Here is a 22,549-nt window from a genome sequence, read left to right as displayed (position 1 = left end):
TGCTAGTGTCACGCGCACACTATACATAGGGAATTCTTACCAGAAAATACAGAAACAAATCGTGTGCATTTGGCTCCACCGTGTGGGCAAAGCATAATAAAATGTCCGCTTTTCCAACGATTCCATCGGGATTTTGTTGCTATGGTGAAACGCGTCTTGCGATGCCACTTTCCCAAAGTCAGTTGGCTTCGTGTAGCATTCTTGCTGCAGTAAGACCGGCGCGCGCGGCCGGAGAAATAGCCATCTCGTGTGATTAAACTAAAAACATTTCCTTGGGGTTACAATGGTTATTCGTTTACCCCAGTCACTCTGTTGACTTGCCCTGATAACAATTTGTTTAAAGGTGTAACAAGTCGCTTTACAGATACTGGAAATCTCCGTACACTGCGGAACATTATATGTGGCCTACTCTGTTGTAAGTCACTGATTAATGACAAAAGGTGGAATCAAACTGAAATCAAACTGATACCTTTTCATGTTCTTTCAAACATTTCACTTTGAAAAAATAATGTTTTAAAATGCAAGATACGCGTTAAACCCGTAAGAATAGTTTTGCGGTTTATCACAATTTAGGCAACAAGGAGTCGGTCAGCTATCTCGAGAGATTTAATTTAATAAGCGGATTTACGTCGATTTAAATGAACATTTAAAAAAGTGCAAGTCATGACCGTCGTTCCTTTTCCAAACAGTAGATGGCGCTATTGCTCTTTATAACGTGATAAAGAAATTGAGTTGTATGCCATATCGAGTTTCGCATGTTCTTAATAAATATAGCCTACTGAAACACTTAGTTCTTCAATTTCAAATGAAACATAACAGCTCAACATTTACAGAATTACTGCACACCACTCCATGTAATCTCGATGTGATTAAGGAAAACTACTGTTTATTCAAGAGTGAAAAAGAATGTGAAAAAACACCTAAATTAACTGGAAATCAAAACGGGAAGAGACAAGCATTTGTACGGCAGCAGTCAGAAGTTTCTAAACTTTTATTTGAAATGTGACCTTACAAGCGGAATCTTAAGTCATGTTGTGGATATAAAAGACTGTAAACAAAACAATCGCACAAAATGGCCTGGTCTGTTCAAGAGCCTCCTGCAATACAACTCAATAAATACCTCTCTCACGGGACTATTTCTGTTTTCAAATATCAAAGGCGCATATTCAACATACTTTTCAGGAGCAACTTATAAACTTTTTTTTTAGGCAATTGCAAAAACAAAAAGCATTCACCATTGCATTTTTAAAACCTCGAGCAGAGATCAGGTTGGGCTTCCTTACACGAGTAAATTGGCAAATTAAAGTCATTGGCACCAAAAAGGAAACAAAGATCACAATCAAAAATGAGCCACTGCAGAACTCATGAAATCATAGGCACTGGTTTCTGTGGGGAACATTACTGTAGCGCACACCTATGGGGGAAGGCCTTCGAACGACTCCCCTCAGTCTCCTGCTGTTTAGCACAGTAAGAGTGATGTAGAGCGTATACACACATGCACGAATGCATGCACACACACACACTCATGCACGTATACACACACACACACTGACACGCTCTCACACAATCACACGCTCATGCACCCACTCAGTCGCGCACACACACACATACACACGCACACATCTACAGTAATTGTCATACCCCTCTATGTGCTTTTGTGATATAGGCTCTGTGTATGTGCGCGTGCGTGTGTGTGTGTGTGTGTGTGTGTGCTTGGCGGTAACTGATGGGGCATTTCCTCCACCCTGCATGTAGTGGGTTGAGGGAGGAGCCGAGTCCACCTGCAGGGAACAGTGTGAGAGGAAGCAAAGCTTCATGTGCTGAAATGCAGGAATGGGGGGTTGTGGGAAATCCCTGGAGCCGTTTCCCTTGCTCATTAATGAGGAGGAGCCCTGGGCCAAGGGGCCGAACAGCTGTGGACTCCCTTACATAAGGCAGCCTGCACCATCCACTTTCCTTTGTTGTAGTTAACACTCCATTATGACATCATCACTCCATTGTGACGTCATCTGCAGACAGGCGCTTTTTGATGACGTCACCATTCTGCTGAGCACAGCACTGGATGACAACATGCGCACTTTTACTGACTGACTCATAACTATCTCTTCTAAAAGCACACTGTGATATTTCACCAAAACCTGCATCCTCTGGGCTAAACCCAACAAACAGCAATATCACAAGACAGGACAACATTACAGAAAAATAATATGCTTTGGAGAAATCTCTTTGAAAATAAGCTTCCTGATATTTTAAACGGTTCCAAACAAATAAAAGAATTAGAATTATAACTAACAATTATGATCAATTAAAATATGAATACTGTGTTATGTATGCATTCATATACATCCTGCAGAGAAAAGTTAAATAAATTCAAATAAATAAGATCACAAATTAAAAGGAGAAGCTTCTTTCAGCTCAGTGGACAGAAAATGGAATTTAGATTTGTAATTATCCTGGGAGGCTGTTTAACAGCCAGCCCACTCTCACTTCCTGTCACCTGCACAGTACAGCCACTCTCACTTCCTGTCACCTGCACAGTACAGCCACTCTCACTTCCTGTCACCTGCACAGTACAGCCACTCTTACTTCCTGTCACCTGCACAGTACAGCCACTCTTACTTCCTGTCACCTGCACAGTACAGCCTACAGCAGCCCAGGACAGCCAGAAACCAGGAGAGAGGGGGAGACAAGAGAAATGGAGAGAGGGGGAGGGGGAGAGAGACAGAAGAGGGGGAGAGTGGGAGATGGGCAGGTGCTGGTCTGTTCCTGGGTAAATAAAAGTACAAGAGAAAGACGGGAAGAAAGAGAGGGAGAGAAGGAGAGCAGTGTCCCGGCTGTACTGGCGGAGAAGTTCAGAGAGATGTGTGTGAGCTGCTCGTACTGGGGGGGGGGGGGGGGATTAATATGCTCAACTCAGGCACTTCACAGGCGTGGAATGGGGGAGGGGTCAGGGGTCAGAGGTCAGCGGCCGTCCCCCAGGCTGCTTGCCGGCATCCGCAGGTTACGCACTGCTGGGGGGGCCGTGTGCATAGATACAAGAGCACAGAGAGGCCCTGACCAATCAGGGCTCGGCTGGCCAGGCCAGGCCCCTCCCCTCTGACGTGTCAGGCGGAGTTACGCTCTCCGCGGTGTCGGGTTTGGCGGTGCTGAGTAAACGGGTCCCTGTGTCACCGCCACGGGCCCGGCGCGGTTCTTTGGCATTGGAGCGGGTCGGTTCTGGCCGGAGCGGGTCAGTTTGGGTCGGATGAAATGTTGATTGTATGAAATGTCTGTTTATATTTTTGCCTTTTTGATTTTGGATTTTCTTCTCTCTCTTTTCTTTGAAGAATTTTCTGATAAAGTGCGACCAGGTCATCTCTGCCAGTCTGTGCTGATTGGGTGAAAGACTCTGCCCCGCACCCCTCCTCAGTAACAGCCCTCCCTCCAGCTGTCGTCCTTCATGCCACCGTAGGAGCGGGGGGCAGGCAGGGACCTGGGGGTGGGGGGGGCGCACAGCTTAATTCACACGCTAACATCCACAGTCAACACACATCCATATCCCTTTCAATTCATTGATCAGGAGCAGGAGACACACCAGCACTACTGTTACACTGTAAGGCAGTTATGTTGGATCAGTGTGTAAGAGCAGTGCATACCTGCAGTGTGGGTGTGTAAGAGCAGTGCATACCTGCAGTGTGGGTGTGTAAGAGCAGTGCGTACCTGCAGTGTGGGTGTGTAAGAGCAGTGCGTACCTGCAGTGTGGGTGTGTAAGAGCAGTGCGTACCTGCAGTGTAGGTGTGTAAGAGCAGTGCGTACCTGCAGTGTGGGTGTGTAAGAGCAGTGCGTACCTGCAGTGTAGGTGTGTAAGAGCAGTGCGTACCTGCAGTGTAGGTGTGTAAGAGCAGTGCGTACCTGCAGTGTGGGTGTGTAAGAGCAGTGCGTACCTGCAGTGTGGGTGTGTAAGAGCAGTGCGTACCTGCAGTGTAGGTGTGTAAGAGCAGTGCGTACCTACGGACAGGTTGCGCCAGTTTGCTGCGCGGTACAGGGAGGCCGCCCCCTGCAGAGGTGCTGGGGCGTGGCAGGCCACTGCGGGCGGGGCCAAGGGAGCGGGTGGGTGTGGTCGTGCCAGAGGATGGGGCAGAGCCTGTGCTGGACAAGGCCTTGACTGGCTGGCGCAGTGCCAGGGGAGAGGGCGTGGCCGGGGCTCGCAGCTTACTGGGGGAGGGGACTGGAGGGGAGGGGGGGGGAGAGAGAGACAGGAAGAGAGGGAGAGAGGAAAAGAGAGGGAGCGAGGGAGATAGGGAGACGGAGAGAGAGGGAGGGAGGAAGAGAGGACAGAGAGAGGGAGGGAGGGAGAGAGGGATCAGTAAACTGGGTGTGGATGGTAACGGTAGTCTCCTCTGCCTCACAGTGAAATCTGTGCTGAAGTAGTAAGAATCCACTCAGTTTTAATGAATGAAACCGAGAGACAGAGACAGAGAGAGAGAGAGAGAGAGAGAGAGAGGGCGAGTGAGTGAGCGAGCGAGAGTGAGTCTGGGTTTTACCTTTCATACCTGTACCTGTAGTCACACTTTGGCCTGAACTCTCACTAATGCAGGTAGAGAAGGTCTCTCTCGCGCACACACACACACACATACATACATACACACATACATGCACACATACACACACACATACATACATACATACATACATGCACACATACATGCACACATACATACATACACACACACACATACATACATACATACATACACACATACATGCATACACACATACATGCACACACACATACATACACACATACATGCACACACACACATACATACATACATACATACATACATGCGCACACACATACACACACACACACACACACATACATGCAGTACTCTGCACAAGTCAGAGACCACCCTTTCTTTTATTTACTTTCCAGTGAAAACAGCCACTAAGTGTAAGTTATTTATTTTTTCAGAAAATAATGCAGCCAACATATTTAAGGCAAAATTACTCAAAAACCTCCACAACCATGAACAATATCAAATCTTTCAGTATTCAGTGTGTCCACCGTTTGCCTTTATTAGAAATTCCATTCTTTTCAAGAGACTTGCTTTGACTTTTTCTAATAAATCTGCAGGGATATATTCCATGCTTTTTCAGAGAGGGAGGGAGGGAATTCAGTCTTAGAAGTTGATTGCATTTTTGGCTTCTCTCAATCGAAGTTATCCCAAACACATTCAGTGAGGTGAAGGGCTCTGGGTGGCCAGTCCATTGTTCTGAGAACACCAGCAGCTTGATCTTCGTTTAGCAGTGTGCTTGGGGTCCTTATCTTGCTGCTTTTTTCTCCCAATTAAACATTGTGCAGAGGGTATTGCATGATACTGTCTCGACTGACTCCTTTCAATGTGGACGAATAGTGGCTCTACTTTGAGGTCCTCCCAGACAGCTGAGCTTCTCACCCTGAGAGGAGAGTGAGCCCTGCCACCCTGCAGAGGAACCCCATTTCAGCTCTTTGTGTTTGCGATCTCACTCTTTCGCTCACTACCCATAGCTCATGACCGTAGGCGAGAGGAGGGACGAAGGTTGACTGGTAAATCGAGAGCTTTGCCTTTCGGCTCAGTTCCTGCTTCACCACCACCGTCCGATACAGTGCCCGCTGCCCTCAGACAGAGGTCGATCTCCAAATCCCTTTTTCCCCCTCACTCATGAATGAGACCCCAAGTTACTTGGACTCCTCCACCTGGGGCAGTTGCTGGGGACAAGCTATCGTTTCTCAGGAGGGGACCATGGCCACAGACTTGGAGGTGCTGATCCTCGTCCCGACCGTGCCACACTCAGCTGCAAACCGCTCTAGTGCACATCGAAGGTCACGGTATGGTGAGGCTAAGAGAACGACATCATCCGCTAACAGCAGAGACGCCACTCCTATGTCCCCAAACTGGACACACTCCATACCTGCGCCCTGAAATCCTGTCCATGAATACCAAGAGCAGGAGGGGAGACAGCGCACCCTTGGCGGAATCCGACACCCACTTTAAACGAGCTTCACTTGACACACAAGATAAAAGATCTCCTAAGTACTGTCTTAGTTATGGTGATAGTTTTGGTGGTCTACCAGAGTCTGCACAGTTGTTTGGAGTCCCATTTTCTTTGTATCTTGCAATAATCTTTTTGAACTCTAGTTTTTGGACCTCCTGTTTTTTTTAAAACTAAAATTTTTTCCTTTGACTTCAGATGTGATTTAACTGCATAAGGAAGGTTAATTTAATCAGAAATACCTCCTTTAGCCATTTTAGATGCACATGATAAACAAATCTACAAGGCAGCTATGGGCTCTTGGATAACACCATTGACACTTTTGGTAACAACTTGTTTGTTGATTGAAAAATGGATGACTTAAAGTGGTAGTAGGGTGCACAAAGGAAAGAGTGGACACTAGGTCTGTAATGCCTGTGTTTCCAGGTCTGTCTAACTGACAGATTTGATATGTAGTGGAGGAGGCTTTTCTTTAATCTTCTGTTAAATGTTTCCTGCATTATCGTCTGACACTGGAAAAACATTTTCACTGAATGGCTGATTTGACTGGAAATTGAATAAACGAAAGGGTGGCCTCTGCCTTTTGCACAGTGCTGTTCATGGACACACACACACACACACACACACAAAGCAGACACGACAGAGCACTCTTGGCCAGAAGCCCAAACCGCCCCTGAGTCTGCTGTCATCAGGTTCATGTGCTAAATCACAATGAAGGCACAACGGAGTATAAACTCCACCCCCTCAGGCTCTCCTCTGAGGCTTGATTGGCTGGCAGGCTATATTGACCCTGCCAAGCCAGCTCTCCCGTGCTCTCTGATTGGCTGGCAGGCTGTTACCTCGTAAGGAAGACGGACTCTGAAGCTGCTGTTTGGTTTTCGGGGAAGCGCGAGGGGCGTTTGAGTACCTGCTGGACGGAGCTGCAGGGACATAAGGGACACGGTACAGGTGAGGGAGAGAGAGGGAGCGAGAGAGCCGGAGGAGGGGACAGCGCTCTGGGGGGGTTGGGCCATTCCAAGAGATAAAGAGACCCCCAAAAACAGGAGAAACGGCCAGCAGCACTGAGCCAAAGCCAATACACACACACACACACACACACACACACACACACAGACTGTATACATACACACACACACACATACACAGCCCATAAAGGAGAGAGAAGCCATGCTGTAGCCGATCACCCAGCACAGTCCTGCCTATGCCTGATATACCCTCTACCTCTGCCTGACCAAACGTGCAGGATACCGGAGAGAGAGAGAGAGGGAGAGAGAGAGAATCCAGCCACCCAGCAGCCCCTGTGCAGGAGGGAGAGACTGAAACAGCAGCACTACAGCAGAACACAAACAAACATGAGTTCTCTGTGATTATGGCTCTGGGTGTGGGCGGGGCTAGGGTGGAGAGTGGGTGGGGTTGGGGGGGGCTAGGGTGGAGAGAGGGCGGGGCTATGGGGCGGGGTACTCACTGACAGACTGAGGCTGGTTGCGGGGGTGGGCGGAGAGTGGGCGGGGCTAGGGTGGAGAGTGGGCGGGGCTAGGGCGGGGTACTCACTGGCAGACTGAGGCTGGTGGCGGGGGTTGGTGGAGAGTGGGCGGGGCTAGGGTGGAGAGTGGGCGGGGTTAGGGCGGGGTACTCACTGGCAGACTGAGGCTGGTGGCGGGGGTGGGCGGAGAGTGGGCGGGGCTATGGGGCGGGGTACTCACTGGCAGACTGAGGCTGGTGGCGGGGGTGGGCGGGGGTGGGCGGGGCTAGGGGCGGGGTACTCACTGGCAGACTGAGGCTGGTGGCGGGGGTGGGCGGGGCTAGGGGCGGGGAACTCACTGGCAGACTGAGGCTGGTGGCGGGGGTGGGCGGGGCTAGGGGCGGGGTACTCACTGGCAGACTGAGGCTGGTGGCGGGGGTGGGCGGGGTTAGGGGCGGGGTACTCACTGGCAGACTGAGGCTGGTGGCGGGGGTGGGCGGGGTTAGGGGCGGGGTACTCACTGGCAGACTGAGGCTGGTGGCGGGGGTGGGCGGGGCTATGGGGCGGGGTACTCACTGGCAGACTGAGGCTGGTGGCGGGGGTGGGCGGGGCTAGGGGCGGGGTACTCACTGGCAGACTGAGGCTGGTGGCGGGGGTGGGCGGGGCTAGGGGCGGGGTACTCACTGGCAGACTGAGGCTGGTGGCGGGGGTGGGCGGGGCTAGGGCGGAGAGTGGGCGGGGTTAGGGGCGGGGTACTCACTGGCAGACTGAGGCTGGTGGCGGGGGTGGGCGGGGGTGGGCGGGGCTAGGGGCGGGGTACTCACTGGCAGACTGAGGCTGGTGGCGGGGGTGGGCGGGGTTAGGGGCGGGGTACTCACTGGCAGACTGAGGCTGGTGGCGGGGGTGGGCGGGGCCGTTGGGCTCCTGCAGGTTGGAGTCGCAGCTCCTGCTGCTCTTTACAGGCTCTGCAGCCGGAACCACTGCCGACCGACACAGATTAGGAAGACTTCTCCTCAACTTCTCTGGAGGGAGAGAGAGGGAGGGAAAGAGGGAGAGAGAGAAGGAGGGAGAGGGAGAGAGGGAAGGGGAGAGGGAGAGAGACAGAGAGGGAGGGAGAGGGAGAGAGGGAAGGGGAGAGGGAGAGAGAGAGAGAGAGGGGAGAGGGACAGAGAGAGAGGGAGGGAGAGAAGGAGGGAGAGGGGGAGAGGGAAGGGGAGAGGGAGAGAGAGAGAGGGAGGGGAGAGGGAGAGAGAGAGAGAGAGGGAGGAGGGAGAGAGAGAGAGGGAGGGGAGAGGGACACAGAGAGAGAGGGAGGGAGAGCTGTCAGTTTGGCAGACTAAGGGAGGAGTGAACAGTTACGGTAAAGCCGAGTCATACTGTTGGTAATATTTCATATTTTTGATAAAGTTATATTCCCATTGGCCCTAAGAGACAACTGTTAGCCTTTTCTAAGAATGCCCAGCGTATCTGTATTAGGGGTTAACTAATAGGCCTAGCTGTAAGTATACAGGCATTTTTAGGGCAACCTGGTTAAAGTTAGCATAGTGGCTCATAGTGGCTCATAGTGGCCTGCTTTTCCAGAATTAATATCAATCACAATGAAACTGAGTGTGTTTCACGAGGTTTGAGCTATTCTCTAAAGCCGGGATTTCACATACTGTAGTGCAAACGTTCATAGGTGGTTCAGTCCTGTTATGTTTGATGTACCGGTCTACTGTGAAGCTAGAACATTGCCAACATTTTTTCTGATGGTGGAGTTTTAAAAAATATTTTATTGTGATCTTATTGTACATAGTGTGGGGTATTAGCATCACCATGGCCTACACTTGTCACTTAGAGCAAGGAAAATACTCCATCATACCGGGCAAACATATATGCTTTATAATGGACGAAAAGAATTTTATTCATTTTTGGTGAGGTTTTTGTCTAGGACCCCTAGATATCAGACCCTATACTGATGAAAAGATATTACTCCCCACCTGAAAATGATGCAGAAGTGAGTTCCATGAGTTTTGTAGTTTGATTTGTAGTGAAATATAGGATTATGTCATGATTTACAGCAATGCACAAGTTAGACATTTTGGATAGATTTGGAGACACTGAAGGACACCAGGGTACACTTTACACTTTGCTTCATTGATCTTTAGTAGTTCCACATATCCACAAATTTTGTGCACGTGTGGGTAAGAAGTGTATGATCCAGCTCATGTAGTTTTTCTGATTTTATATGTGATCTCTTAGTGTTTCACCAAGATAATGACATAGTCGCACTTAATTTTTATGTAAATTATGAATATAAACTAATCTAAGTTAGTATTGTAAATGGTTGTAAATGGTACAAGTGTCTTGCTTCACATAAGCTATCCTCCAAGTCTCACATCTGGGAGATATAGAGCCTTAAACAGAACATCCATAAACAGGTGGGGATTTCCCAGATTGGGCTTTTGTGTGAAGGGGTTAAACATTTACATTCATGCAAATTTTTATTCAGGTGCCATCAGATGTCCCGTTACAGATTAGAGAGAGAGGGGGGAAGAGAAGGGAGAGAGAGAGGGAGGGAAGAGAAAGGAAAGACAGCGTACGGAACAAGATGACACCAAGTTCTAGAGCGTTACCTTCGTTCTTGACGGCGTTGGTCTGCAGGTCGGGGGCGTGTCCTTGCAGGGAGAGGCGGGGCTGCTGCAGCCGGCTGATGATTGGCTGCGGGGAGCCGCGGCTGTGGCCGTATTCCAGGGTGCGGGCGGGGGAACGGGAGCGAGGAGAGTTTCGGGGGGAGTGGCGGGGGGAGGGGCGAGGGGAGGGGCTGAAGCGGCTGACGGGCGGGTGGAAGGCGGGGTGCATGGCTTCCTCCTCGTCCTCCAGGCTGTGGGCGTCCAGCTCCTGGTCGCTGAATGTGCCGCGGCGCAGGGAGTGGCAGGAGGAGCCCGAACTGCGCCGAGAGGCCGTGGCAGCATAGTCCTGCCGCAGACCTGGAAACACAGGCATTAGACAGGCTTGGAAACACAGGCATTACACAGACCTGGAAACACAGGCATTACACAGACCTGGAAACACAGGCATTACACAGACCTGGAAACACAGGCATTACACAGACCTGGAAACACACAGACATTAGCCAAGGCAGTGTTTGAGAAGGAAGGGTTTTTGGGGGCGGGGTTTAAGAGGACAGGGTTTTTGGGGGAGGGGCTCAGAAGGCGGGGCACTCACTCTCCTCCTGCATGCGGGCGAGGATCTGCACGTCCGTGACGTCGTTGAGCTTGTAGGTGCTGGAGGAGCCCACAGAGTCCTCGTCCATCTCAGAGGTGCTCAGCTCACTGTCCACCGACGACTGCGGGCTCACTGCAGGAGGAGGGGTCCTCTCCGCCGAGGCCCTCTGGAGCCCTGGAGTCACCGGTAAATGCATGTGAATTCAGGAGTCATGTATGGGCAGTTGAGTACTGGTGTTGAGGTGGACACTGGGGAGGGCAGGTGTGGAGGGGAGGGGAGGGGAGGTGTGCAGGGCAGGGGAGGGGAGGGCAGGTGTGGAGGGCAGGGGAGGGAAGGGCAGGTGTGGAGGGCAGGGGAGGGGAGGGCAGGTGTGGAGGGCAGGGGAGGGGAGGGGGAGGTGTGGTCGTACCTGCACTGCCAGGCAGTACTAGCTGCTTGACGGTGGGTACCCTGGAAGGTGTGGAGGACGGCGAGTTGAAGCCGCTGCTGTAGGGGCTGTTTCCTGTGGTGGGACTGTAGGGGGCGCTGTACAGACTCCTCCTCTTACTCGCTGCACACAAAAATGGACACACAAGCATCCATTACAGAACGCCCAGGACGGAGAGGGGGAGAGAGAGGGGGGGACAGAGGGAGAGAGAGGGGGATGGAGAGACAGAGGGATGGAGAGAGGGACGGAGAGAGAGGGAGGGAGGGAGAGAGAGAGAGAGAGACAGAAAGCAAAATAGAGTGAGAGGAAGAGAGAAAATGACACAGACAGAAAGCGACAGTGAGAAACCAAAAGCAACCCAGGGAGACAGAAAGCGAAAGAGTGAGAGAGAAAGTAAAACTATGTTTTAACCTGTGTGTGTGTGTCTATACTTGCATATGTGCATGTGCCAGTTGTTACTCTTTTCTCTTTTCCCACCTCTTCTAGTTGTAGGGGATCTGTTTGTCATTTTGTATATCCCATTGCTTTTGCAACACAAGTTTACTTGACATGCAAATGAAGCACATTTGAATTTAAATTTGAAACTTAAAGCAAGAGAGAGAGAAACAGACAGAGAGCGACAGGATAAGAGAGAAAAAGCGACAGAGCGAGAGAGAGAGAGAAACAGAGACAGAGAGAGTCTGTGGTGAGTGTGTAAAGGTCTTGTGTACAGCAGTGTGTGACGGGGACCATGCGTTCCTCTGTGCGAAGGCCATTGTGCTGCAGGGAATATTCACTGGTCTGTTTCTGAAACACTTCCACAGACACAGGCTGAAGAATGAGGCCATTATCCGCAGAGAGAGCACAACAACACTCATCATCTCATTCACCCACCTCTAGCCCCACACTCATCCTCTCATTCACTGATATCCTGCCCCACACTCATCCTCTCATTCACCCACCTCCAGCCCCACACTCATCCTCTCATTCACCCACCTCCAGCCCCACACTCATCCTCTCATTCACCCACCTCCAGCCCCACACTCATCCTCTCATTCACCCACCTCCAGCCCCACACTCACCCACCTCCAGCCCCACACTCACCCTCTCATTCAGCCACCTCCAGCCCCACACTCACCCTCTCATTCACCAATCTCCAGCCCCACACTCACCCTCTCATTCACCAACCTCCAGCCCCACACTCATCCTCTCATTCACCCACCTCCAGCCCCACACTCATCCTCTCATTCACTGATATCCTGCCCCACACTCATCCTCTCATTCACCGACCTCCAGCCCCACACTCATCCTCTCATTCACCCACCTCCAGCCCCACACTCATCCTCTCATTCACCAACCTCCAGCCCCACACTCATCCTCTCATTCAGCCACCTCCAGCCCCACACTCATCCTCTCATTCAGCCACCTCCAGCCCCACACTCATCCTCTCATTCACCAACCTCCAGCCCCACACTCATCCTCTCATGTGTGTGTCCATCTGTCTGTGTGTGTGTCTGTCTGTGTGTGTTTGTGCATGTGTGTGCGCGTTCTTGTGGGCTAAATGTGACCTCTGACCCCTTTGAGAGTAGCACCGCAGTGCGCATGATGCACTCACACAAACCTCTCACAGAGAAATGCATTATGGGTGCTGACCTCTGACCCCTGAGGTTGACACAGGTGTGAGCTGGTCTCTGGTGCTAGGCCAGAATTCCCAGGCCACACAGACACCAAATACTCAGCCCCATACGATTAACACTGAACCACACACACACACACTCTTCCCGTGACACTATACGGAGTTGCCCTTGTTTGTACTACTGGTTAGCAGGAGCTTCAGGGGTTATGGTTAGCGGGTGCTTCAGGGGTTAGGATTAGCAGGTGATTCAGGGGTTAGGGATAGCGGGAGCTTCAGGGGTTATGGTTAGCGGGTGCTTCAGTGGTTAGGATTAGCGGGTGCTTCAGGGGTTATGGTTAGCGGGTGCTTCAGGGGTTATGGTTAGCGGGTGCTTCAGGGGTTAGGATTACCGGGTGCTTCAGGGGTTATGGTTAGCGGGTGCTTCAGTGGTTAGGATTAGCGGGTGCTTCAGGGGTTATGGTTAGCGGGTGCTTCAGGGGTTATGGTTAGCGGGTACTTCAGGGGTTAGGATTACCGGGTGCTTCAGGGGTTATGGTTAGCGGGTGCTCCAGGGGTTAGGATTAGCGGGAACTTCAGGGGTTATGGTTAGCGGGTGCTTCAGGGGTTAGGATTAGCGGGAACTTCAGGGGTTATGGTTAGCGGGTGCTCCAGGGGTTAGGATTAGCGGGAACTTCAGGGGTTATGGTTAGCGGGTGCTTCAGGGGTTAGGATTAGCGGGAACTTCAGGGGTTATGGTTAGCGGGTGCTTCAGGGGTTAGGATTAGCGGGTGCTTTAGGGGTTATGGTTAGCGGGTGCTTCAGGGGTTATGGTTAGCGGGTGCTTCAGGGGTTAGGGTTGAGGTTCACATCCAGCTATAGGAATGGAGCGCATGTAAAGAATGTGAGCTATGGACAGGGCTTGGGATGAGAGTGTCTGCTACTGCAAGTGTACACAGCCAATCGGGTAAATTCTTCAGCCGCGGACATCCAATCATTTGCATTATCTGGGTTAGCGTGCGCGGCCGTGACCCTGGGCAGGTTATGTAAGCATGCGGTGCTGCTATGCTGTTTGCACAGCATGTAAGTGCTACTGGGAGAGCAAAGACACAGGCCTGGTCGCTATGGCTACACCAGTCACAGAGACAGGCCTTCGTCAACATTCTGAATTAGCGCTACAGCTCCGCCCACCTTCCAACATCAACACCACCCAGTATCTTAAGACCAACGCAGCACAGACTACACTACCCAGCATGCTGCTCTACTCTGAAAGGAAGCTGCAGAGCTGGACTGGTTTCGGTGCGGCTGCATTAATGGAGCAGTAATGCAAGCTCTGTAGGGCGCCGTGTAAACCAGAATCTGCATGGCAAATCAGCTCCAATTATAAACAAAGCGAGGACACGGCCAGCATGCATGGCGCCATGGCAACAGGCGGTGTAGCGGCTGGTCTGATAGGGCGGCGGCGTGGCGTAGCAGCTGATTGCAGTATGTGTGTGTGTGTGTGTGTGTGTGCGTGCGTGCGTGCGTGCGTGCGTGCGTGCGTGTGTATATGTGTGTATGTGTGTGTATGTATATGTGTGTATGTGTGTGTGTGTGTGTGTATATTCATAGTATTTAACATTAAACTTCATGTGAGTGCAGGGCAGGGCTTAATCCTCAGCTCTGTGCTATGACATCATCCCATGGGGGGACATGACATCATTGGGGCTGACTCACTGCAGGGGGTGGAGTTCTGTCATCCCCTCCGTCACCCCATTGGGGAAGAGAGCAGTGCTTATTGAGCTCTATCTGCACTCACTGAATGGCTGAGGCAGGTGTGCATGTGAGAGCTGTCTGTGTGTGTGTATGAGCGTTTATGTGTGTGTGTTTGTGTATGAGCGTGTATGTGTGTATGAGCGTGTGTGCGTGTGTGTGTATGAGCGTGTATGTGTGTATGAGCGTGTGTGCGTGTGTGTGTGCATGAGCGTGTATGTGTATATGAGCTTGTATGTGTGTGTAAGGTTCAGATTACACAGTGAGGTCACTCCTGTCCTGAGGGGGGCTCAGCTGGGTCATTACTCACACTCAGCTCCCCCCCCCCCAGCCCAGCCCGCATATCACAGTAACATCAGCCTGAAAGAGACAGCTGCTCTCTCCCAAATTCACACAAATCTGCTCAGCACCACTGCTGTCTACAGGCACTTACCTAGCATGGCGGTGCGGTACACTACGCTAAGCTACTGGAGCCTGGACTGACCCAGCATGGCGGTATGCTACGCTAAGCTACTGGAGCCTGGACTGACCCAGCATGGCGGTATGCTACGCTAAGCTACTGGAGCCTGGACTGACCCAGCATGGCGGTATGCTACGCTAAGCTACTGGAGCCTGGACTGACCCAGCATGGCGGTATGCTACGCTACACTAAGCTACTGGAGCCTGGACTGACCCAGCATGGCGGTATGCTACGCTACACTAAGCTACTGGAGCCTGGGCTGACCCAGCATGGCGGTATGCTACACTAAGCTACTGGAGCCTGGACTGACCCAACATGGCGGTACGCTACGCTACGCTAAGCTATTGGAGCCTGGACTGACCCAGCATGGCAGTATGCTACGCTAAGCTACTGGAGCCTGGGCTGACCCAGCATGGCGGTATGCTACGCTAAGCTACTGGAGCCTGGACTGACCCAACATGGCGGTATGCTATGCTACGCTAAGCTACTGGAGCCTGGACTGACCCAGCATGGCGGTATGCTACGCTAAGCTACTGGAGCCTGGACTGACCCAGCATGGCGGTATGCTACGCTAAGCTACTGGAGCCTGGACTGACCCAACACGACGATACGCTACGCTAAGCTACTGGAGCCTGGACTGACCCAGCATGGCAGTATGCTACGCTAAGCTACTGGACCTGGGCTGACCCAGCATGGTGGTATGCTATGCTAAGCTAGAGGAGCCTGGACTGACCCAGCATGGCAGGGGATTGCTGGGTAAATAAGGCACAGGGAGAGGAGGAAAAGGCAGAATAAAGAGGGGGAGGAGAGGGAGGAGGAGAGAGGAAGAGGGCGTAAGCTACCTGACATGGTGAGGTCGAGCCGGTGTATGAGTGAGCGCTTGGCGGTCTCCATGTCAGGGCTGGGGTGATCCAGGGCATGGCGGCACCAAGCGATGGGGCTGACTGCCTTCTGCAACGGACTGTTTATCTTCGCCTCATACAGCCTGGAGACACACAGTACAGTCATATACTGCACATACACACACACACACAGTACAGTCATATACTGCACACACACACACAGTACAGTCATATACTGCACACACACACACACACAGTACAGTCACACACTGCACAAACACACAAATACACCTGCACACACAGTACAGTCATATACTGCACACACACACACAGTACAGTCACACAAATACACCCGCGCACACACACAGTACAGCCATACACTGCACACACACACACACACAGTACTGTCATACACTGCACACACACACACACACACCCTGAAAGGTTGAGTAGTGCTGCACTACAGACTACCGCTCGTACACTACAGTCTACAGACAGACCGCCGCTCACACACTGCAGTCTACAGACAGACCGCCGCTCACACACTGCAGTCTACAGACAGACCGCCGCTCACACTTGCAGTCTAGAGACAGACCACCACTGACACGCTGAAGTCTACAGACAGACCACCACTGACACGCTACAGTCTACAGACAGACCACCACTGACACACTACAGTCTACAGACAGACCACCACTGACATGCTACAGTCTACAGACAGACCACCACTGACACACTACAGTCTACAGACAGACCACCACTGATACACTACAGTCTACAGACAGACCACCACTGACATGCTACAGTCTACAGACAGACCACCACTGACACACTACAGTCTACAAACAGACCACCACTGATACACTACAGTCTACAGACAGACCACCACTGACACACTACAGTCTACAGACAGACCACCACTGACATGCTACAGTCTACAGACAGACCACCACTGACATGCTACAGTCTACAGACAGACCACCACTGATACACTACAGTCCACAAACAGACCACCTCTCACACACTGCAGTCTCTCTCTGCTCAGCTCCAGCTGGCTCTCTCAGTATTACTAAAATGTCCTTTGGCCTGTGGCCAGCCTGCCCAGGCCTCTGAGGTGCTCTGCAGCTTGCATGGATTAATATAGCTGAGGAATGTGTTGCATATAATAGGCCTGGCTTCAAACAGAAGACCCGCTTTACAGACTGACCCTGCCCTGAACCCCAGGGTCTGTGTGTGGAGGGGACAGTCTGAACCCCAGGGTCTGTGTGTGGAGGGGACAGTCTGAACCCCAGGGTCTGTGTGTGGAGGGGACAGTCTGAACCCCAGGGTCTGTGTGTGGAGGGGACAGTCTGAACCCCAGGGTCTGTGTGTGGAGGGGACAGTCTGAACCCCAGGGTCTGTGTGGAGGGGACCGTCTGAACCCCAGGGTCTGTGTGTGGAGGGGACAGTCTGAACCCCAGGGTCTGTGTGTGGAGGGGAGGGGTCTGAACCCCAGGGTCTGTGTGTGGAGGGGACAGTCTGAACCCCAGGGTCTGTGTGTGGAGGGGACAGTCTGAACCCCAGGGTCTGTGTGTGGAGGGGACAGTCTGAACCCCAGGGTCTGTGTGTGGAGGGGACAGTCTGAACCCCAGGGTCTGTGTGTGGAGGGGAGGAGTCTGAACCTTGTGAAGAGGGGAGTTGGTGTAGTTTGAGAAGAGGCAAGTTGGTGTAGTTTGAGAAGAGTGTAGAGAGTGGCAGTGTAGCATAATGGGTAAGGAGCTGGCCTTGTAACCTGGAAGGTCACAGGTTTGATTCCGTTGTACCCCTGAGCAAGGTACTTAGCCTGCATTGCTTCAGTATATATCCAGCTGTATAGATGTAAATGCTAAGTAAAAGTTGTGTAAGTCGAGGAGGGAGTTGGTGTAGTTTAAGAAGCGGGGAGTGGGTGCAGTTTGAGAGGAAGGGAGTTGGTGCAGTTAGGAGTGGGGTCTGGCATAGGCCTGCTGATCAGTACACTGGTGAACTGCACCACACTGCTAAGGCCCCTGCAACCAACTGTCCATCACGCCATGACGACCAGCTTCAGGGGAGGAGTCTCATCTGTGGTTATGCTAATGCCCAGCGCACTTCAGCATAAAACACACCATAAAAATGAAGGAGAAACACACAACAGAATGGGTCCTATAAGGGACACTGATGTGATCATGGTGGGATCAGAGACTGTGTAATGATGAGTGTAAAAGAGTAAAACCTTTTCCCTCCGCACTACTATCAGCAGGGCATTAACCTTTTGCCATACTGTTCATATTTTTAGGCATGAAAATGGTGGCACGCATTTACGTTCACAGTGTGTGTGTGTGTGTGAGAGAGCGTGTGTGTGTGTGTGTGTGTGTGTGTGTGAGAGAGAGAGTGTGTGTGTGTGTGTAGGGCTCCACTCCGCAGCTGTCACAGACTTCCTGCCCTCACTCCCACAGAGGCTCAAATCCAAACTTCTCACTTTCCAGGATTATCAGTTACAGAGGAAATCCATGTAGAGACCTAACCCTTCACATACACAAACACACTGACCAATACCACCAAAATACACACCAATACCACCAAAATAAACACACACACACACACACACCAATACCACCAAAGTACACACACACACACACCAATACTACCAAAATACACACACAAACACAGACCAATACCATCAAAATACACACACCACTACAATTAAAATACACACACTAATTCAGCCAGAATACGAACACACCCCAGTACAGGCACAATAAGCACACACTCTAACCCAGCCACAATAACTGCTCCCACAGACCAATACAGCCACACACACACACACACACACACACACACAGATACCATTATAAACACACAAAGGTTTCTTTATCGTCTCAGTACATATTAATGAAGACCATGGACACGCTTCCGCACTGACACACACACTACCGTTGTGCCAGTCCACGCGCTGTCTGACCAGTAGACCACCACGTTACCACGCAGTGCAACTGCATTTAGAAAAACGGCTAAAGGAATTCAAAATTGGATTTGTATTCCCGAGATGGCGCGTGACAGTTTGAGTGGGTGAAATACCTTTGCCGTTAAGGTTGCCGAGTTTCACGGGAGTCAATGATGATTTGGGCGAGGATGGTAACCATAGACAGCCTGCTTCCCCGGGGTAGAGCGAGGTAAACATACGGGCGTGCCAACCTCAGCCCTGGGGCAGTAAAACAACCTCTAACCTTCTCCAATAATTGTTAACATTTACCTCTCCTTGGACTAAATTATTTCTGAATTTGGCTACTCAGTTTGCTAAAATCAAGTAATACATTTGAGTAGCTGCGCGCAAATGTTTTGCTTTGGGATGCCTGTAATGTAATGTAATGGGAGACGCAGTGACAGAGTGGCGGTCTTCGCGACATGACAGATTCAACGAAATGTCAACCAGCGGCCTTGACCAACCATAGATAACTTTTCTTCACACATGTTTATTTCACTAAAACCGGACTTTTTTTGCAGAACACAGCACTGTGATCCCCTAAACCATCGGTAATAGTCCGCGCGGTGGATACGCAGTTTAGGGGGGTAGGCTAGAGATTGCCATTTAGTTACACTATGCGAGACTACCTATGAAATCATTCCCAAATGTTCTATTTCAACAGCAGTGCCCACACTGACACAAGCACGACTCACTGTTGCTCACAGATAAACGAAGCCAGTTTGCCTAAGAACCTACAGGCGTCTTTGCTACGGTGGCACAGACGCACTAGCCTGATGGCTCGATCCCGTCTGCTGTTCTGGAGCAACGAGACACCTCGCAACTTAGCAACAGTGTAGCTGTTAACATTTCACAACTCAGGGGCAAACTATCTCGCAACGCAGGGACAAAACAGAAGTGGCCCCAAACGGTATTTAAATTTACACGAGCTACTTCCAAAAATAACACGACCAGGAGAGTGCTTCTGGTTGTATGCGCTTTGTGTCAGGGGCGCGTTCTTGTGTTAGTTGTCTAGAACAGCTGTGTTTAGCCGTTGTAGAGCTGTCAAATCGTGAAACAACGCTGGGCGTTCTCATGAATGACCGCCGATCGCAACAACAGTACAATATTTCAAAAAAAGCCCAGCCCAATAAGCCATCCAGCTTCTTTCCCGGTGATGTAATCTCTCCGCTCTCGGAGCTATGTTAACTTACCAGCTGTCCTCCTCCTCGTTAAGACAGTCCATGTCTTCGAGATCGAGGATTTCCACCTCATCCAAGACAGAAGTTTCTCCATCTTCGGTGAAATCCCCCATATCATCAATATAAGAGGACCCCGAAGCCGCTGCCACAGCACCCTCGTACGCCCTCCCATACCCCGGGCTATCGTATGATTGTATCGGGCTCAGACAACGGGAGTTTTCCAAAACCCCATCATAGCCCCTAGTCCCTCCGAACCCCACCCCGGAGAAACCGGCTAGCCCCGTGGCTGCTCCCACAGACAGGGGCGAGTCGAATCCGGCGCTGAGGGGTCTGACATTCCCTGACACGCCGCCCGACGAGGCGAGGAGAGTGGACCGGCTCCGGAGCTGCTCGTTCTGCTGTTCGAGCTTCTTCACCAAGTCTTGAAGCTTCCGCACCTCCAAGTCTGCGTTAATGTTAGAGTTGATATCCTCCATGGGTTGTTTTATATATATATATTTTGCGACTGTCTTCGGCTTTCGGATCTCTGTCAACAAGTCCTCGCGGGATATAGTCTTTACCTCAGATTGTTTTAAGTGAACAGTGAGGACACTTCGGTGTGAGACGGAGCTAATGAACTCAAAGTCGTCATCTTCTCCGGGTAATCACACACAGAAATTCTGCCGACGCCATCTTTACTGTCCCCCGTCACCGAGTATGAGCGAAGCCAACAATCAACGGAAAAGTAACGTCAACACGCACAGAATCGGCAGCGAGCACGTAAAATATGAGCATGCGCGTATCCTTCGCATAGTGTAAATGTCTGCGGTCCTCTTAAGGAAATAAAATAAAGGAAGACAATATAGCAATGTCTAGGGTATTACATAGTATTTCGGGTTTAGCCTGTGTTTTCGATTGGCTATCCTTCAACTCACACAATAATTTTCCTGTTGGAAATTAATTTAACAGCCGAGATACAGTAAATGCTCCAAATTTCCACATTGTTAAAACACGTGAACTTAGTGCCAATGTGCGTTCTGTAATCAGGGTGTGTATTCATTTCGATAGAGAGAAATTACCACGGAAATATGAACGTTTTGAGACGTCGGCTTAACAGATCTTAACACCTCAACTGCTAGAGCAGTACGCCAGGCTCTCGCTCTGCGTGATGCTCCATCGCCATTGGAGACAGCAGGGAAGGGCGTGCCTGCCACAGGTGGTGCCCCGCCCTTTTTCAGCAGCTGTTCGCGTGTCGCGAGGCTCCACTCGAATGCGTTCAAACGTTTGTAACGTCCCGTCGGAAATTTTCATTTTTTGCCATTACAGACCATCTCTCTCCGTATGCGACACCTCCCGCTGTTCCGTTATAGCTTTCTTGTTTTTTGTGAAACGTGTTGCTTAACATCATTGTGCTTTTCGGAAACACTCCTCACACAACCAATGAAAAGCAAATGCTTAAACAATTATACTGATTTTCAGGGATTAAAAACACTCGATCGCTGAAGACAAACTTCAGAACCTGACCAAACTAATGGTCCAAGACAGGCTGGTCAAACTTACTGCAACTCTTCACGAATTTACACATCACAGGGTCTTTTAATCACAGAGTCTTTTCACCACAGGATCTGTGTGAATAAATGTAATAATGTAATAATGTAATAAATGTGTTGGTCTAATTTCTGGCAAAATCTGCTGTGTTAAAATAAGTTTACCCACACAATTATGGTAGAACTTAAACACATTTTCAACAACCTTAATTGATAAAAAGATTGACGTTTGGTAAAAACCAGCATACAGTGGATCCCCAGGACCAGGGTTGAGAAACACTGTTTTAGATTACATTTAAACCAAACATCAGGCTGATAACACTTCAAAAAAAGAAAAAATCCCATCAAGATTGGCAGATCCCCATCAGGCCTGAGTGTGCATTTCTGCTCCTCTCTCACAGTACTGCAGCGCCCGGTTTGAGCTGCTCTGAGTTCTGCTCCTCTCTCACAGTACTGCAGCGCCCGGTTTGAGCTGCTCTGAGTTCTGCTCCTCTCTCACAGTACTGCAGCGCCCTGTTTGAGCTGCTCTGAGTTCTGCTCCTCTCTCACAGTACTGCAGCGCCCTGTTTGAGCTGCTCTGAGTTCTGCATCTGAACGAACCCGCCCCAGCGACTCCTCTCAGCTAACCCCCACTCATAAAGGAACTAACCCCCACTCCTAAAGGAACTAACCCCCACTCCTAAAGGAACTAACCCCACTCATAAAGGAACTAACCCCCACTCCTAAAAGGGCTAACCCCCACTCCTAAAGGAACTAACCCCCACTCCTAAAGGAACTAACCCCCACTCCTAAAGGAACTAACCCCCACTCATAAAGGAACTAACCCCCACTCCTAAAAGGGCTAACCCCCACTCCTAAAAGGGCTAACCCCCACTCCTAAAGGAGCTAACCCCCACTCCTAAAAGGGCTAACCCCCACTCCTAAAGGAACTTGGGCAGCAGGACAAGTTTGGGATGACGGGAGCCATGAAAAGCAATATAACATTATAACGCAGCTGTAATCCCACAGATTCCCTGCTGCATGGAGAAGGCACGCTGGATGTATTTATGCGTTCACACCATGTCGGAAGCCACAGGCCGCTGTTGAACGAGAGATGCTAGTTTCAA

At 50.8% G+C, this 22,549-nt stretch overlaps 2 protein-coding genes and 1 long non-coding RNA gene across 5 annotated transcripts in view; 2 read left to right on the top strand and 1 right to left on the bottom strand.

Annotated features, from left to right (window-relative positions):
- LOC118225964 (tripartite motif-containing protein 16-like) overlaps positions 1-22,549 on the top strand; it is an 890,716-nt gene that overhangs the window by 166,233 nt on the left and 701,934 nt on the right. The window lies entirely within an intron of this gene.
- LOC118226055 overlaps positions 1-22,549 on the top strand; it is a 32,826-nt gene that overhangs the window by 7,435 nt on the left and 2,842 nt on the right. The gene's annotated exons all lie outside the window — the stretch shown is intronic.
- On the bottom strand, positions 963-20,782 carry slain2 (SLAIN motif family, member 2). 3 transcript variants are annotated; one of them, XR_004764932.1, is made up of 10 exons: positions 19,930-20,782; positions 15,757-15,899; positions 11,094-11,234; positions 10,685-10,858; positions 10,093-10,446; positions 8,356-8,499; positions 6,855-6,935; positions 3,988-4,207; positions 2,630-3,472; positions 963-2,596 (listed from the first exon to the last, which is right to left on the bottom strand). XR_004764932.1 is itself a non-coding variant. In XM_035415129.1 (9 exons), exons 1-9 carry the CDS (start codon positions 20,391-20,393, stop codon positions 3,406-3,408), a joined length of 1,788 nt encoding a protein of 595 aa, XP_035271020.1. In that variant the 5' UTR covers positions 20,394-20,782; the 3' UTR covers positions 963-3,405. The 3 variants fall into 3 exon arrangements, 2 of the variants coding, with proteins under 2 accessions (XP_035271020.1, XP_035271021.1); XM_035415129.1 differs by having other exon boundaries at positions 963-3,472; XM_035415130.1 differs by lacking the exon at positions 6,855-6,935 and having other exon boundaries at positions 963-3,472; positions 19,930-20,779.

Source organism: Anguilla anguilla, chromosome 4 (genome assembly GCF_013347855.1).
Source record: "Anguilla anguilla isolate fAngAng1 chromosome 4, fAngAng1.pri, whole genome shotgun sequence".
Taxonomy (NCBI): domain Eukaryota; kingdom Metazoa; phylum Chordata; class Actinopteri; order Anguilliformes; family Anguillidae; genus Anguilla; species Anguilla anguilla.
The sequence above is the reverse complement of the archived record's forward strand: the minus strand, read 5'-3'. Positions and strand labels throughout refer to the sequence as shown.